Source organism: Bubalus kerabau, chromosome 11 (assembly GCF_029407905.1).
Source record: "Bubalus kerabau isolate K-KA32 ecotype Philippines breed swamp buffalo chromosome 11, PCC_UOA_SB_1v2, whole genome shotgun sequence".
Taxonomy (NCBI): domain Eukaryota; kingdom Metazoa; phylum Chordata; class Mammalia; order Artiodactyla; family Bovidae; genus Bubalus; species Bubalus kerabau.
The window spans coordinates 104,061,321-104,077,018 of record NC_073634.1 but is presented as its reverse complement, the minus strand read 5'-3'; the positions used below and the strand labels follow the sequence as shown (position 1 = coordinate 104,077,018).

The following is a 15,698-nucleotide window of genomic DNA, read 5'->3' as shown; positions in this document are numbered from 1 at the left end:
TTTCCAGGGGATCTTCCTGACCCAGGGATCAAAGCTGGGTCTCCTGCATCACAAGTAATTTTTTTTACTGTCTGAGCCACCAGAGAAGCCCCCTCCCAGCCCCGAGACTTTGTCTAATAAGCCCCTTGGAGCAGAGAGAAGAGGGCAGATGGCTGGGATTGCAGGACCCCTGTGGAGCCCCTGCAGTGGGAAGACACTGGCAAAGCCGGTGGTCTCAGCTCTGCCATCGTCCTAGCCCCTCATGTAGACCGAGAGGCGTCACCGAATGTGCTGCCACCCACTCGCTGGGTGCACCCACAGCCCAGGCCCCTGCTGGACCAGTGGCACACCACCAGCTAGTAAGGGAGTCCTTTATTGCCATGTTAAACAGAACTGGTTAAACAGAGTTGGTCTGAGCTGCTGCCTGTCGCCCCTGCTGGGGGCGGGGGAGGCAGAAAGGGCATTGAGAAGGGGCTAGGCTCCTCCCCGTGCCAGGCACCCACCCTCCTAGTGCCAGGGCCCTGCCATCTGCTGGAAGAGGGCCCAGGGAAAGGTAAGAGAGCCAGGAGGAGATGCCGAGACTCCTGGGCAGAGGTCGGCAGGGGGCCTGGCCGCATGGGGATTCCCCAGCATGACAGGGTAGAAAGGCAGCCAGGCCTCCCCGCCCAGCACCTGGCGGGGCCTGCCTTGTGGCAGGTGGGGCCGCAGGGCTGCGGGGCCAGTTTGGGAAGTATTGATCGGTCAAAGGCCAACCAGGGTTGGCAGGGTCACAAAGAGCTCCAAAACCCAGGCCCTCTCAGGCCATGAGACCCAGCTCTTTGGACAGGCCATGACCCTTTAAAGGGTCATGACCCTAAAAGGGGCCGCGGGCCCAGGGTGGGCAGTTCCTTCAGTGAGTGCGACCCAGTCCCAGGATCTTGAGAAGGGAGGCACTCCTTGAAGCCAACAACGAGGCCCCTTCCCAGGGTGGGCCACACCCCGGCCGGCCGAGCAAGCAGGCTGCCCTAGGGCCCCAGGAGCCCTGGGCCTCAGCTTCCTCTGCCGAGAAGCCTTAGCATCTTGCATCTCTTGACCTGCCTGGTCGCTCGGCTGGGCTGTGTGTTCGTGGTGGATGACAGATAGGTCAGGGGTGGGGGCACTGCAGGACAGCGGGCAGGTCTGGAGCTGGGGGCTCCAGCTGAACCCGCCCTGGATCTCTGCTGATGGCCCCCGACTCAGCCTCCTGGGTACCGACCCTGCCCGGGTACGTCCGTGTCACAGGGTGTTCAGAGTCCAGCGGGGAGGCGCAACACACGTGGATGGACTAGTTCATGTGCGTGCTGTGCACACTTGCAGGTGCCCACGTGTACCTGTGCACGTGCAGGCGTGTACGGCGTGGGAGTGCACGCTGTTGGGGGTGTGCACACCGTAGCCGCCTGGGTGGGCTCTGAATGCACACTCACTCCTGCCGGAGGGGAGGGGGTGTGAGCACGGACTCGGGAGGGTGCGAGGCAGCAGGCTCTGGTGGGTGTGTCTGCACAGCACAGGCCCTGGGCCAGGGAGGGGGGCACCTCGGGGTCTGGGGGCACCTCAGGGCCCAGCAGCCCTCACTGCCAGCTGGCACAGCTCTCGGGCAGGCTGTGCAGGATGGCCTCCAAGTTCTGCTTGTCGGCGCGGATCTCTGAGAGGTCGTTCTCGAAGCTCTGGATCTGCAGCTCCTGCAGCTTGGACTCCTGCTCCAAGAGCCTCAGTTTCCCCTGCAGGGCCCCTGGGGGACCCAGCCGCAGCCTCAGACGCTCCAGTGCCCACTGGGTGTCGTTCAGGGCCCTGGCTGGGGCTCTGTGGGTGTCTAGCGACCCTGGACAGAAGAGCATAGACAGACTTAGGGAGGGGCCGGCTCCCCACCCCTGGAGGGCCCTCCCCAACCCCAAATTTTCAGGATGCCAACTGCCCCACCAGCTACCAGGAAAGCAAGAGCCCAAGAGGGCAGCGTGGTGAGGTAGGTGAGGGCCTGGGCTGGGTTTGTACCCCACCAAGCTTATGTGCTTAGAAAGCTGAGCGCAGAAGAATTGATGCTTTTGAACTGTGGTGTTGGAGAAGACTCTTGAGAGTCCCTTGGACTGCAAGGAGATCCAACCAGTCCATCCTAAAGGAGATCAGTCCTGGGTATTCATTGGAAGGACTGATGTTGAAGCTGAAGCTCCAATACTTTGGCCACCTGATGCGAAGAGCTGACTCGTGTGAAAAGACCCTGATGCTGGGAAAGATTGAGGGCAGGAGGAGAAGGGGACGACAGAGGATGAGATGGTTGGATGGCATCACCGACTCAATGGACATGAGTTTGGGTAAACTCTGAGAGTTGGTGATGGATAGGGAGGCCTGGCGTGCTGTGGTTCATGGGGTCACAAAGAGTCGGACATGACTGAGCGATTGAACTGACTGACTGACGGAAGCTTATATGCCAACCTTGGAAGTTTCCCTCGGGTGGCATGGAGAAGCTGTTAACCTTTGGTAATGGTATTACTTTTACTGTTAAAGAAGAGAAGACCTTGGGTGAGTCCTGAGCCCCGGTTTCCTCATCTACAAAGCAGCATGTGTGACAGAGAGGTCCCCACGTGTCTGCTGGCTCCCCCAAGCTGTTGATTTGCTGAGAGCGTATGCTTATAGATGGATTTCACCTGGGATGCAGGGACACCAGGTGAAAAGAAAGGTCTCTGGCATGAATGAGGGGGGGTAGGACAGGAGGGGCTGCAGGCCAGGGAAGCGGGCAGTGGGGGTCTAGTCCTGGCCCTGGGGCCTGTATTAGCTCTGCTGCTTGGGGTGAAGGACTTCCCCTGGAGCCTCTCCAGGTGTGAAACGAGATGGGTGGGGCCGGGTGCTCACCTATGAACTTGGTGATGATGGTGGCATGGAAGCCACCGGCTGTCTCCCCTGCCTGGGCTTTGTCAGCTTGTCATTAAGGTGACACTCAACGGGAAGACAGCTGAGCCAGGCGGGAGGGTGGTGGGGACAAGGGAACAAATTCTAAATGGCATTTTAAAAATTAATTAATCAGGCTGTGCCCGGTCTTAGTTGCAGCACGTGGGATTTTTCGATCTTCGTTTCAGCATGCAGGATCTTTAGTTGTGGCCACGCAAATGCTTGGTTGCCGCCTGTGGGATCCAGTCCCCTGACTGGGGATTGAACTCAGGCCCCCTACGCACAGTCTTAGCCACTGGACCACCAGAAGGGAAGTCCCCTAAATGGCTTTGAATCCCACAGGACCCCACAGGCTCCCATGGCCCTGAGTTTCCTAGGCCATGAAGGCTGGGTTGGAGGGCAGGCAGCTGCAGCAGCTGAGCCTGGGCTGGGAAGATGCAGAGGGAAGATGCTCCCAGCAAAGACCCTCAGAGGCCCCACCATCCACCGGAAAGTCCAAACAGCCTGGCCTCGGAGAAGCTTACAGCCTCCACTCTGCCTGCCCAGCTGGGTCCCCTGGGGTGGGGACAGGGTCTAGGTGTGCGTGGTCACTCCTGCACCTCCGGGTCAAGCCCAGTGCCAGCGTGAATGAGTGAATGACAGCAATGGTGAGAATGGTTTTACCCACACAGAGCGTTTGTTCAGGCTGGGCTGAATCGTGTCCAGTGTGCTGAGTTCTTGTGGGTATAGACTCGTGGCTACGAGTGGACACACTCTGAGTCAAGTCAGACCTGAGCGTGACCCACTGACTGGCTGTGGAACCCCGGGCACATTATTTAAATTCCCTGTGCTTCGGTTTCCTCATCTGCAGAATAGCAAGAGCATCAGGATCCTTGGCTGGAAAGGTTCGAATGAGATCCGACCGTGTGTGCAAATAGCTGAGTGGGGGCCTGGTGTCCAGACGAAATGCAGAACATGCTGATTTCCCCTTGGCTTATTGACAGTGAGAATTGAAATGCATGCTATCCCATGGACAAACCTTGAGGATGTCACACTGAGTGAAATAGACCAGGCACAAGAGGAAACACACTGTATGATTCCACTTAGGTGAGGTGCCTACAATGCCAAATTCACAGAGACAGATGATGGAACAGGGGTTGCCAGGGGCTGGGGGTGGGGGACTGGGCTTTGTGTATAATGCAGACAGGCTTCATCTTGGGATGATGAAAAAGTTCTGGAGATGGGTGGTGGTGATGGGCCACATGGGAAGGTGAATGTTGTACCTAACACCATTCAAATGTACGCTGAAAAATGGTTAAAATGGCAAATTTAATGTTTTGTGTGTTTTAAAACGGCATGCTGTTCACTTCAGCAGTGAAAGTCACTCAGTCGTGTCTTACTCTTTGTGACCCCATGGACTGTAGTCCATGGAATTCTCCAGGCCAGAATACTGGAGTGGGTAGCCTTTCCCTTCTCCAGGGGATCTTCCCAACCCAGGAATCAAACCCAGGTCTCCTGTATTGCAGGTGGATTCTATACCAGCTGAGCCACAAGGGAAGCCCAAGAATACTCAAATGGGTAGCTTATCCCTTCTCCAGAGGATCTTCCCAACCTAGGAATTGAACCAGGGCCTCCTGCATTGCAGGCAGATTCTTTACCAACTGAGCTACCAGCGAAGCCAACTGCTTCCCTGAAGTTCACTCAAGTTTAGCACTTCAGCCTAACTGCTATTAGGCAGTTGAGCCCCTCACCCCTGCTCGAGGGCTCCATGTCTTGGGGGCTGTCCCCTTCATGATTTACTGACTCATCACACTTCCCAGGTGGCAGTAGCAGTAAAGAACCCACCTGCCAATGTAGGAGATGTAAGAGACGTGGGTTCGATCCCTGGGTTGGGAAGATCCCCTGGAGGAGGACATGGCAACCCACTCCAGTATTTTTGCCTGGAGAATCCCATGGACAGAGGAGCCTGGCAGGCTACAGTCCATGGGGTCACAAAGAGTTGGACACGACTGAAGCAACTGAGCACACAGGCACGCACACGCCGCACTGTGTGGCAAGCACTCTGTCAATTACCCTCTGTGACCCCATTTCACAGACTGGGTGACTGAGGCTCAGAGAGGGTGAGTGATTTTCCTAAGATCTCACAGCCCAGGAAGGCAAAGTGCCAGACCTGAATCCTAGTCTATCTGATTCCAAGCCAGCACCTGGTCCCCAGTGCTATGCTTGGTCTTGTGACAGTCTCTCTCCTCTGAAATCCTCAACCACTGAGGGCGGGTCCAGTCACCTGGTGCCTACAGGTGTTATGCAGGTAGTGAGTGTTCCCTCCTCCTGACTAGCAGCCCCTGGAGGCACAAAGTGAGCTTGTTTCTAGACCCCAACCCTGCCTTATGTGAGGGGGCCTGGAGCAGTTACAAATGCTTGCAATTGACCACAAGGCTCAGGATGCGGGAAGCAATGGATAGGAGGGCTAGGAGACAACCTTCCCCTGGACTGGGCCTCACAGAAAGATCCCAGAGGTGTGCCAGGGACCCAGGGGGCCAGGGCCCGGCCTTGGGGGTCTCCTTACCCAGCCTGGCGAGCAGCTCCGACAAGGCTTTGATGTCCTTCTCCAGGGAGGTGCGTGACTCCCGGATCTGCTGTTCCATCTGGCTCAGCCCGGCACGATCCTTTTGGGGGGCAGGGGGAGAGGAAAAGCTTGAGCGGCTCCCAGCTGGTTCCTGAGACCAGGAGGAAAAGGCGTGGGGGTCTCGTACCCACTCAGTCCCCTCCAGCTCCTGTCTGTGTGCTTCTGAGGCCAGCAGCTGCCGGGAGGCCAGTCCGAGGGTCGCCCGCGTCTGGCTGGAGAGCCGGCTAGCCCGGCGGTGTTCCTGCTTCCCTGCCCTCAGCAAGGCCTTGGCGAGCTGTTGGTGGGAGGCAGCAGAGAGGGGAGGGTGAGTGGAAGGAGTCCTTTTCCTTTTTTAAGTTTGTTTGTTTGTTTTTTTAATGTGGATCATTTTTTGAAGTCTTTACTAAATGTACTACAATATTGCTTCTATTTTATGGATTTTTTTTTTTTAATATTTTGGCTGCGAAGCATGTGGGATCTTAGCCCCCCATCCAGGGACTGAACCTCCCATCCCCTGTATTGGAAGGTAAAGTCTTAACCACTGGACTGCCAAGGAAGTCCCCAAGTGAGTCCTTTTAGAGGTAAAGGATATTAATGGTCATCATGCCAAGTGGTCATCACTTCACTTCATCACTTCACGAGCATTTATTTGTTTGCTCATTCACTCATTCATTCAACAGGTATGTACCGGATGCTGGCACAGTGCAGGTCGCTGGACCCTACCCATCTCTCCTCTGAGGAGAAACTCCAGCTATTTCACAGATGGGGAATCAGAGCTGCAGAGGAGAGGAGCTGGCCGAAATCGAAACGACAGGACCAGAAACCAAGCCTGGTGGCACCTGCAAATCCAGCACATTCTCTAGGCAGCTGTGAAGGCAGTTTAGGGGACTTCCTTGGTGGCCCAGTGGTTAAGAATCTGCCTTGCAATACAGGGGACACGGGTTCGATCCTCGGTCAGGAAACTGAGATCCCACAGGCCTCAGAGCAAATAAGTCCACGTATCATGACTACTGAAGCCCGAGTGCCACAACTACAGAGTCTGTGCACCGCAATGAAAGATCCCGAGTGCCGCAACTAACACCCCATTCAGTCAAATTAATTAATATTTAAAAAAGAATACACTTAAAAAAATAAAGGCAGTTCACTTGGGACCCAAGCAACAAAGCCAGTGAAGGTGCTGGGGAGACTCACATCAATTCAAATTTGGCCCCAATTAAACAAGAAAAGCCGAGAGGTTTAGGGAGTAGAGCCCAACACATCGAGGTGTGAGTCCTGCTCATGTGATTGAAGCCACTGAACCAGGCTGGGCCCCAGGGTTCCTGCCTGTCCCATGTGGACTGCAGTGACGTCTCTTTCATGCGAAATCAACAGGGTCACCCGTGTGAAGCTCCAGAGCTCAGAGCCTGGGAGCCCCTGGTAAGTGCAGAGTACTCAGCACTGCACACAGAAGGGGGCAAATGTGTGAGGGCAGCTGCCCCACAGAAGGGCACCTCCTCTATGCCACTCCTCCCCCAGGCCCAGAAGACACGGATGCCGCAGGAGTCACGTCCCTGGCCCTGACCTTGGCACTGTCCTGGGCCAGCAGCTCGGCTTCCCTGCCCTTCTTCTTGGCCCTGGAGGAGACAGAAGCCGCATCTCCCAGCATCCTCTCTGCCTGCTTGGTCTTCTTTCTCGAGTCTGCAAGGATCCTGTCCTGGACGATAGCCGCCTTCCTCCTCAGCGTGGCCTGGTCCTTGGGCCGAGGAAACCTCGGCTTCATTCCTGTAAACCCAGCCGAAGCTGTGTCAGGAGGGCTGGGCTCACGCCTGGAGAGCCTGACAGGAGGTCCCCACCGGAAGCTGACCGTCCCCAGACCCTCGGACAATGCGAGCAGAGGAGTGAGACACACAGGATCTGTGTGTGTTACTTCTCAGGATCACCCAGGAAAAACCTAAATGAGATATAGTGCTCTGTGAGTGTAAAGATTGACGTGATACTATGATATCAGATTGGCCAAAAAGTTGGTTGCGTGAGTGTGTGCTCTGTCTTGTCTGACTCTGTGACCCCATCGACTGTATGTAGCCTGCCCGGCTCCTCTGTCCATGGAATTTCCCAGGCAAAAATACTGGAGAGGGTTGCGATTTCCTCCTCCAGGGGATTTTCCTGACCAGAGATCGAACCAAAGTCTCTTGAGTCTCCTGCATTGGTAGGCGGATTCTGTACCACTGAACAAGTTGGGAGGATCTTGTTTTCGGTTATGGACTATCTTATGGAAAAACTCAAATGGACTTTTGGGCCAACTCTACTTACAAGTCACAGGATTACATGATGGTCAATGCCTGGGCCAGTGGAGATGGGAGCCACAGCCCGGTATATAGAAAGATCCATCCAGTTCTTTGTTTTTATGGACCACCCATTTCTACAAAGGCTTTGAGGCAGCTTATCCTGATAGATCAACTGGACCATTAAAATGAAAAACCAAGGGCCATAGGTAACTTGGAGGACGAGGAAGAGTGAGAAGTGCCAGAAAACAGGACCGTGCCAGCGCAGGGCCAGATGCTCTGGCCACCAGTTAGCCTCCTCGCAGCCAAGACAAAAGGGGAAATGCGACAATTCACACGGATTTTATTATCTAATAAAAGGCAGTGTCTCTCCATAGAGAAAGACTTCTCCCTTTCCTTTGAGATCAAATGCTAAGGGGAATTTATCCCAAGGGGTACTGATGATTGTAGCTGTTGCCCAGTTGCTAAGTTGTGTCGGACCCTTTGCAACCCCATGGACTACAGCACGCCAGGCTCCTCTGTCTTCCACTATCTCCTGGAGCTTGCTCACTCAAATTCATGTACATTGAGTGGGTGATACTATCTAACCATCTAACCGTCTCATTCTGGGCCGCCCCCCATGGTAGACAAAGTAAAATTTTAAAAAGAATCAAGCCTTATAATTTTCAAGGACGTAATAGTACATAACCATTCTATGACGATAATCCAAAGGTTAGATCTATTTTGCTTCTTGTACACAAAAAACTGGTGTTTCTTAAAGGGCACGCTAGGGAGTCCTAATTCTACAGGGTGTTGAGAAATGCTAGGGCATAATGTCAACTAAGTTTATATGAAATGAACCCGGGGCACTTCCCTGGTGGTCGGTGGTTAAGCATCTGCGCTTCCACTGCAGGGGGCACAGTTTCAATCCCTAGTGGGGGAACTATCCCGCATGCTCCATGGAAGCACGCCAATAAAAAGTGAACCTGTTTTTTTTATTGCAGGACTTCTCAGAGCCTTTAGTATTCTAAGGTGCGCACTGCAAGGCCTCAGGGAGATCTACAGCACGTCCCATTTCTTAAACTTATTTGAACACAAACCCTCTCTTGGCACAACAGTTACAGGCTAAGGGCTGTAACTGTTCCACATTTCATGCAGCAGAATTTCCTTTCTTGGTCTACTCATCTGTAAAATGGGGGCACTTGGCCTCATTTTCCTAAAGTTCAAGAGAGACTTGGACTGGCATCAACCCACGCCCCCTTCTAAAGAGAAACACCGAATCCTTTCCCATAGCCCCACTGGACGCTGGACCAGGGCAACCATTTTTGTACCAGGTAACTGAGCCAGAGTGGCCTGGATCAGGGATGGACAGCTGATGGCATCAGATTCTCTTCCCATCTGCTCTTGAGGGGTTGTGTGTGTGGTCTGGTGATGGATGGCCACGTGGGCAAGAATCGGGTGAGTGGTATGTGAGATGGGGAGGGACAAGCAGCGACAGGAAAGGGAGGTCCTGAGAGGCACAGGGAACGGTCTCTTTGGCTCATGCTCACGTGACTGGACCTCTGGCCCCTGCAGCCAGGCCTGCCCAAGGTGAGGCCCTATCCCTGGTGTCTGTCATGCGCATTTGTGCACTGATGAGCCTGGGGCTAAGCAGGGCACACATACCTTCCACGTCAGCCAGCAGAGTCCTGGCTCCCATGACAGTCACCGTGGCAGCCTGGACAGATGAGGAAGCTCGGGTCAGGGCGGCTCTGGCTTCCTGGTGCAGCTGGAGAGAGATGGGAGAGGTTGGGCAGGTGGTGCTGGGGGTGTGCTGGGCAGAGCCAGGTCAGGTGGGCACCAAACCCACATATACAAGGTCCCCAAAGGGCACCAAAACGGACGCTGAATTATGCTGTTTACCAGGACTACCTGATTTGTCTTACTCTATCAATGTTAAACTTTGAATATCTCTCCCAAGAGCTTATCTGTCCCACAAAATCTTAAAGGAACACTGGAACCGAAGAACTAAAAGAAAGATGGATGACTGAAAGTTTCTTTTCAGAATGCTGCTGTATCTCAGCAAGAGGATGTGAAACAGAGAATCTGTTTCTTACACAACTTTTACTCCTAGGAAATTAGTTTCTTCCCCACTGTCACTAAATAAGGTGATGGTGGTGGTTTAGTTGCTGAGTTGTGTCCGAATCTTTGTGACCCCACGGACTGTTGCCCGCCAGGCTCCTTTATCCATTGGATTTCCCAGGTAAGAATACCGGAAGGGGTTGCCATTTCCTTCTCCAGGGGATCTTCCCGACCTAGGGATCAAACCCGGGTCTCCTGCATTGTAGATGGATTCTTTACTGACTGAGCTACCAAGGAAACCCACCACTAAATAAGGCTGGATACTCAAAAGAATACATATTTGATGGATGAATGGATACACAAAATGTGGTGTATCCACATGGTGGATATTATTCAGGGCTTCTCTTGTGGCTCAGCTGGTAAAGAACCTGCCTGCAATGTGGGAGACCTGGGTTCAATCCCTGGGTTGGGAAGATCCCCTGGAGAAGGGAAAGGCTACCCACGCCAGTATTCTGGCCTAGAGAAGTCCACGGACTGTATAGTCCATGGGGTTGCAAAGAGTCAGACATGACTGAGCGACTTTCACACATCATCACGTGTAAAAGAATGAAGTGCTGATATGTACCATAATGTAGATGAACCTGGACAATATTACGGTAAGCGAAAGCAGCCAGACACAAAGGGGCCCATATCACATGACTCCATTTGTATGAAACGTGCAGAGGAGGTAAATCTACAGAGACAGAAAGCAGACTGGTGGTTGCCGGGGGCTGGGGAGGGAGGGCTGAGGAGTGACTGCTTGACGGGTATAAGTTTTCCCCTCCGGGGTTTCCTTCTGGGGTGATGAGTGTTTCCGAACTGAGAGGTGATGGTTGCACAACTTGGTGAGTGTGCAAAATGCCACTGTGTTGTACACTTTAAAATGGGTAATTTTAGGAAATTCCCTGGTGTTTCAGTTGTTAGGACTCCACCTTTCCATCGCAGGGGGCATGGGTTCAATCCCTGGTCAGGGAACTAAGATCCTGCATGCTGCACAGCCTGGCCAAAAAAAAAAGGAGCGGGGTAATTTTATGTCACATAAATTTCAGTCAATCAATCAATCAATCATGTGGGTTTGAAGAGCTACCAGATGCTGCCCAGGGAGCCCTCATGTCTTAAGTCTTACTCCAAACGCCTGGCAGAGGCGTTCCTGGGAGAGGAAGGTGGGAGGCACTGTGCTCGGGCTAGTCACTGCACACTGGTTCTGACCCTGCTGCAGCCTCATCTGCTCCCCGGACCAGGGGGATGGACTAGATCAACGAGTACCACCCCAGGAGACCCTAACACAGCACAGCTCCCCCAGCGTGTGATAGGCACAAGGCCCAGCTCTTTGGATGCTGGCAGCAAGCTTCCCCCCAGCCTTGTTTTTAAAAGGACAATAAAGATGTCTGTGGGATAAGCCACTGCTGGGATAAGTGGATGATGCATTTGAATAAAGTCTGTAGATCAGGCTCATTGTGTAAATATCATGTTGATTTCCTTACTCTGATCTTTATAAGGTGGTTAGGTAAAATGCTAACAGAAGGGGAATCTGTGTGAAGGGTATAGGGGAATTCTTTGGACTTTCTTCACAACTTTTTTCTAAGTCTAAAATGATTTTCAGATGAAAAGTTAAGAAAAAACACACTTGAAGGGGTGCTTATACCTTAATAGTCTGGAAACCACTGGGTTGGGCTAACTTCACCCCATAATTCTTGAGTTCCCTGATTACTTAGCACTTCCTCCACTTCGGGGCTGTCAACTGTGGGGTTGAACGCTGGAGTGATATAGGTGTTTGCTAAAATATCTGGCAAGTGAACTAACGAATTCAAGACTGAATGAAGGAGACTCCTCCCAGACCTAATTAACACTGCGTAGGCTGGTAGGCACGGCCCTGGATGCTGCTGGTGCTCTGTCTGTCTAACCATCCTGCCTCCTCTCATACCTTTACTCCTTCTCAGGCAGTCAGGACCTCCTGCCTTGGCACACGCTAACTGAGGTTGTCTGGAGTTTGGCGGGGAGGCACTAGAGGGGCAGAAAGAACTGCTCTGGTCTTTGCCCCTCCCTCCCCTCCAATTCCTGACCCCAGATCACACCTGGGGCAGCCCCAACCTTCTCCAAGTGCTGTCTCAAAGCATGAGAGCCCACCTGCGTGAGGGGCTCCATCTCCTGCAGCACGGCCTGGGCGGTGGCCTGCAGGGACCAGGCAGCCTCGGTCACCATGCGCTCTCTCGATGTGACTGTCTTCTCCAGCGTCTGCACCTTCAGGCTCATGGCCTCGGCCTGGGACTTCTGAGGCTGCCGGGAGACGGAGGGCTCAGGCAAGAAAGGTCCAAGGGGCAGGAGGATGGGAGAAGCCCAGGGGCAGAGACAGTGGGGGTCAGGCTGCATGTGGACCCCTAAGACGCAGAGGAGCCAGGGCGAGAAAAGCCAGGCTGGGGAACCTGTCACTTGAGGCCTGATTCCAGCCCCAGCAATTTCTAGAAGCGTGGCCTCAGGCAACTCAGCTGACCTTCCTGACCTGCATTTCCTCCCTCAAACTCCCTACTTGATTCTAAATTCCAGCCTGAATTAAGTACACGGACTGGGCCATTGTAGGTGGTGGTGGTGGTTTAGTCGCCAAGTCGTGTCCGACTCTGGCGACAGCATGGGCTATAGCCCTCCAGGCTCCTCTGTCCATGGGATTCTCCAGGCAAGAATACTGGAGTGGTTGCCGTTATCTTCTCCAGGGGATCTTTCCAATCCAGGAATCCAGCCTGGATCTCCTGCATTGGAGACAGATTCTTTACCAACTGAGCTACAGGGGAAGCCACGAATTGTAGGTAGATTAGGATTACTCATTATCTTATACCTGGAAACAGCCAGTCAGAGAAACACCCTCAATAGATTGTTTTCTTTTTCTATGGCAGAAATGAATCCTAGCTGAGCAGTGACTTCCTGGTTTTGTTCGTTTGAGGCAAGCAGAGTGATTCCTAGGAATGTTTGAGTATCTGAGGTAGGGCTCCTTTTAAGGATAAGGGGCCTGAAAACCAGTATCTAGTCCAATCCAACTGGCCCTTTGTCTAGCTTTACTCTGGGGAGGGGAAAGGTGTTAATGGAGAGGATCAATAACCTGTACTTCTGAACTCAGACTGTTCTGTGGGGACTGCTTCTTACCTAACACCTTCAGTAGTATCTGGGACAGCACTCAGAGCCAGACATATCACTACCCATGTTTTCCTTTTTTATACACAGCGGGAGAACCAAGGACCCTGAGCATTTAGCCTGGGGCCCGTCAGTCCCAATCGGCTGGGTCCCAGATACATTTCTATATGTTTAGTCTTTTTTTTTTTTTTAAGTTCAGCTCCCCAGTTTTGGGATTTCAGGATTACTGAGAAGTCATGATGAACTGATTTATCCAGAGGTGAGCCATGAATGCCCTCCCTGCCAGTGATGGATACAGCCCAGAAATAACCTAAAGGGTGAGCTCCATCCGACACAGTAACTGAAGTACAGAGGGAGAAGGTCCTTGGCCAAGGTCACAGAACTTGAGTGGTGGGGCTGGGATTTAACTGCATGTCTGTCTGGTGTCATTGCCAATGCCACGGTGACGGAGAAGGGATCTTGGCCTTAATATTATTTTCAATAATTAAGATTGGCTGAGCTCTGTGCCAGTCAGGCACTCTGCCAGGCCATGGAGGTGCCCTATCTTTTAATCAACCACTATCGAGCTAAAAATAAGCCACATCATCTGCCTCTGCCAGGGCCACACTGGTTTCCCAGCCACCACATTCTCCCCTATTCCCACCCAATGCAGAGCTCCAAGGACAACCGAGCTGACCGGTGATGCTGGGGCGGAAGGTGAGGCCAGGTGCAGGGCGGCGGCCACGCCGACTTGCTGCACGGTGGCCAGCACCCTCTCAGCTTTGGGCAGCGCCTCTACCACGGCCGTGCCCAGCGCCTTCTGGGCCGCTTGTACCTCCTGGTACCTGGGGGGAGACAGAGGCAGGGTGGCCTGTGAGTGGGTGCAGGCTGTGCCTCCCGATCGCTGTCCTGGCCTCACCCCCTGCCCCCACTGGAATCCCCGATGGAAGAGGGCTCTGGCGACTTCCCGGGCAGAACCACCATCTGTGGAGTGGGTACCCAGCAGCTGGCCTCAGAAGCTGGCTGCTACTTGGCAGCTTTCTAATGAATGAAAAGGCCACAGAGTCACTGCATTCTTGTTCCTCCATTCACTTAATTCAATCACGCTTTTCTGAAGGGGCTCCCGCTTGGTTTCCACTTGAGAGTCACACGTTATGTGAATGTCTGGCTCTTCTGGATGAATCTCCAAGAGGAAAAGGCCTGGCACTGGCGGAGGGATAGCAGCCCAGGCCCTGACGCCCTTGGGTGACCTTGGGCACGTTGGTCTCCAGGTAAAGAGAGATCCCTGGGTCGCATGATCGCTCTGGGGGCCTTTTTCCCCAAAGTGCTATAATCAGTCAACTAAGATAGCTTTCTGGTCCAGCTGTCCACATCTTGCTCCCCCCCAGTTCCCCCAACCAAGGGTACTGCTGAAGTGGACCACCCCTGAGAAAGAAAGTGTTAGTCACTCAGTCGTGCCCAACTCTTTGCAACCCCATGGACTGCAGCCCACCAGGCTCCTCTGTACATGAGATTTTTTTCCAAGCACGGATACTGGAATGGGTTGCCATTTCCTTCTCCAGGGGATCTTCCTGACCCAGGGATTGAACCTGGGTCTCCTGCACTGCAGCCAGATTCTTTACTGACTGAGCTATAAGGGAAGCCACCCCCTGAGGTCACTCCCAACCCTCATCCCTTTTTAGAGAACCAGCGCCCCTGCCTCTGGGAGTGAGTCACGTGATTAGCCCAGCCATACTGATTGGTTCAGGACGGGCCACCTGACTCAAGCTGGGCCAATCAGAGTCTTTCATCTAGGAAGTCCACTTGGGCTCAGTGAGACGTTGGTGGGTCTTTGCTGACCCTCTGAATGAGGGTGATAGGAGCGGGCCACTCCCTCCTCAGCAGAGAATCAGGGGCCAAGAAGAAAGCTAGTGCTTGAGAGGCACTCCCCAGGGGCCTGGGGTGGGGGTGGGGAAGTTGTGGGGGTGGGGTGGGGGAGGAGGTGCTGACCTGGACCCTCCTCCTTCACCTTTCTCGTCCCTTCTCTCTAGAGGCTGAGCTGCACCCCTAGGCATGAGTGTGTGTGCTCAGTCATGTCCGACTCTTTGCCACCCCCAGGAACTATAGCCCTCCAGGCTCCTTTGTCCATGGGATTCCCCAGGCAAGAATACTGGAGGGGGTTGCCATTTCCTCCTCCAGGCATGAGTGGGTTCCTATAACTCACCACCAAGCAGACCCAAGACCCCAGGCATCCCACCCCACCCCAGGGAACGTCAAGACTCAAGGGAAGGCAGGCGTTTCTGGAACCACCAGCCTCTGGTCAGGCCCTGTGGGCTCCAGGAAGCCAACCCAGGCTCCGGCCCACACGTGGGAGGTCTCACCTGTCCTCCAGCTCCTGCTGGGCCTCCAGGGCCGCTCGGCCCTCCACCAGGCTCCAGAGAAGTGCATAGCTGGTGTTGGAGGCGAGCAGGGCCCTCCGAGCTGTGGCCTCAATCTTGGCAGCGGTGTTCCTGTGGCTGTGTGAAAATACCCGCCTGACCATCACCAGGAGCTCACATGGAGCAGGGCTTAGGTGCAAAGCCACACCCCCTGTGTGGGCCTCGCGTCATCCCACGCAGAGTGCAGCCACAGGGGCCAGGCTCCTTTACCCTCTGTGCCTGGCAGGCAGCGAAGACTTGATGGGAAGAGGACCCATGCCCCTTCTTCCTGTTATACTGGGCTTATGCCTGCTGTCCTGGCAGAATGTATAACGGGGCCTTTCATCACATAAAATCTCAGCTTGGACAACAGAATATACGGTCACCCTAATATAGGCA

General features: G+C 53.8%; 1 protein-coding gene across 2 annotated transcripts in view; it reads right to left on the bottom strand.

Moving 5' to 3' along the window:
• Window positions 1–265: 265 nt before the first annotated feature.
• The window catches only part of LAMC3 (laminin subunit gamma 3), a 68,027-nt gene continuing 52,594 nt past the window's right edge, over window positions 266–15,698 (bottom strand). For both annotated transcript variants that reach the window (XM_055541414.1, XM_055541415.1), the window contains 8 exons: window positions 15,264–15,398; window positions 13,601–13,748; window positions 11,929–12,078; window positions 9,367–9,469; window positions 7,023–7,222; window positions 5,610–5,756; window positions 5,423–5,522; window positions 266–1,816 (listed from right to left, as the gene is read on the bottom strand). In XM_055541414.1, coding sequence (XP_055397389.1) covers window positions 1,566–1,816; window positions 5,423–5,522; window positions 5,610–5,756; window positions 7,023–7,222; window positions 9,367–9,469; window positions 11,929–12,078; window positions 13,601–13,748; window positions 15,264–15,398 — 1,234 coding nt within the window. In that variant the 3' untranslated portion in view covers window positions 266–1,565. The remainder of the gene's footprint in view (window positions 1,817–5,422; window positions 5,523–5,609; window positions 5,757–7,022; window positions 7,223–9,366; window positions 9,470–11,928; window positions 12,079–13,600; window positions 13,749–15,263; window positions 15,399–15,698) is intronic.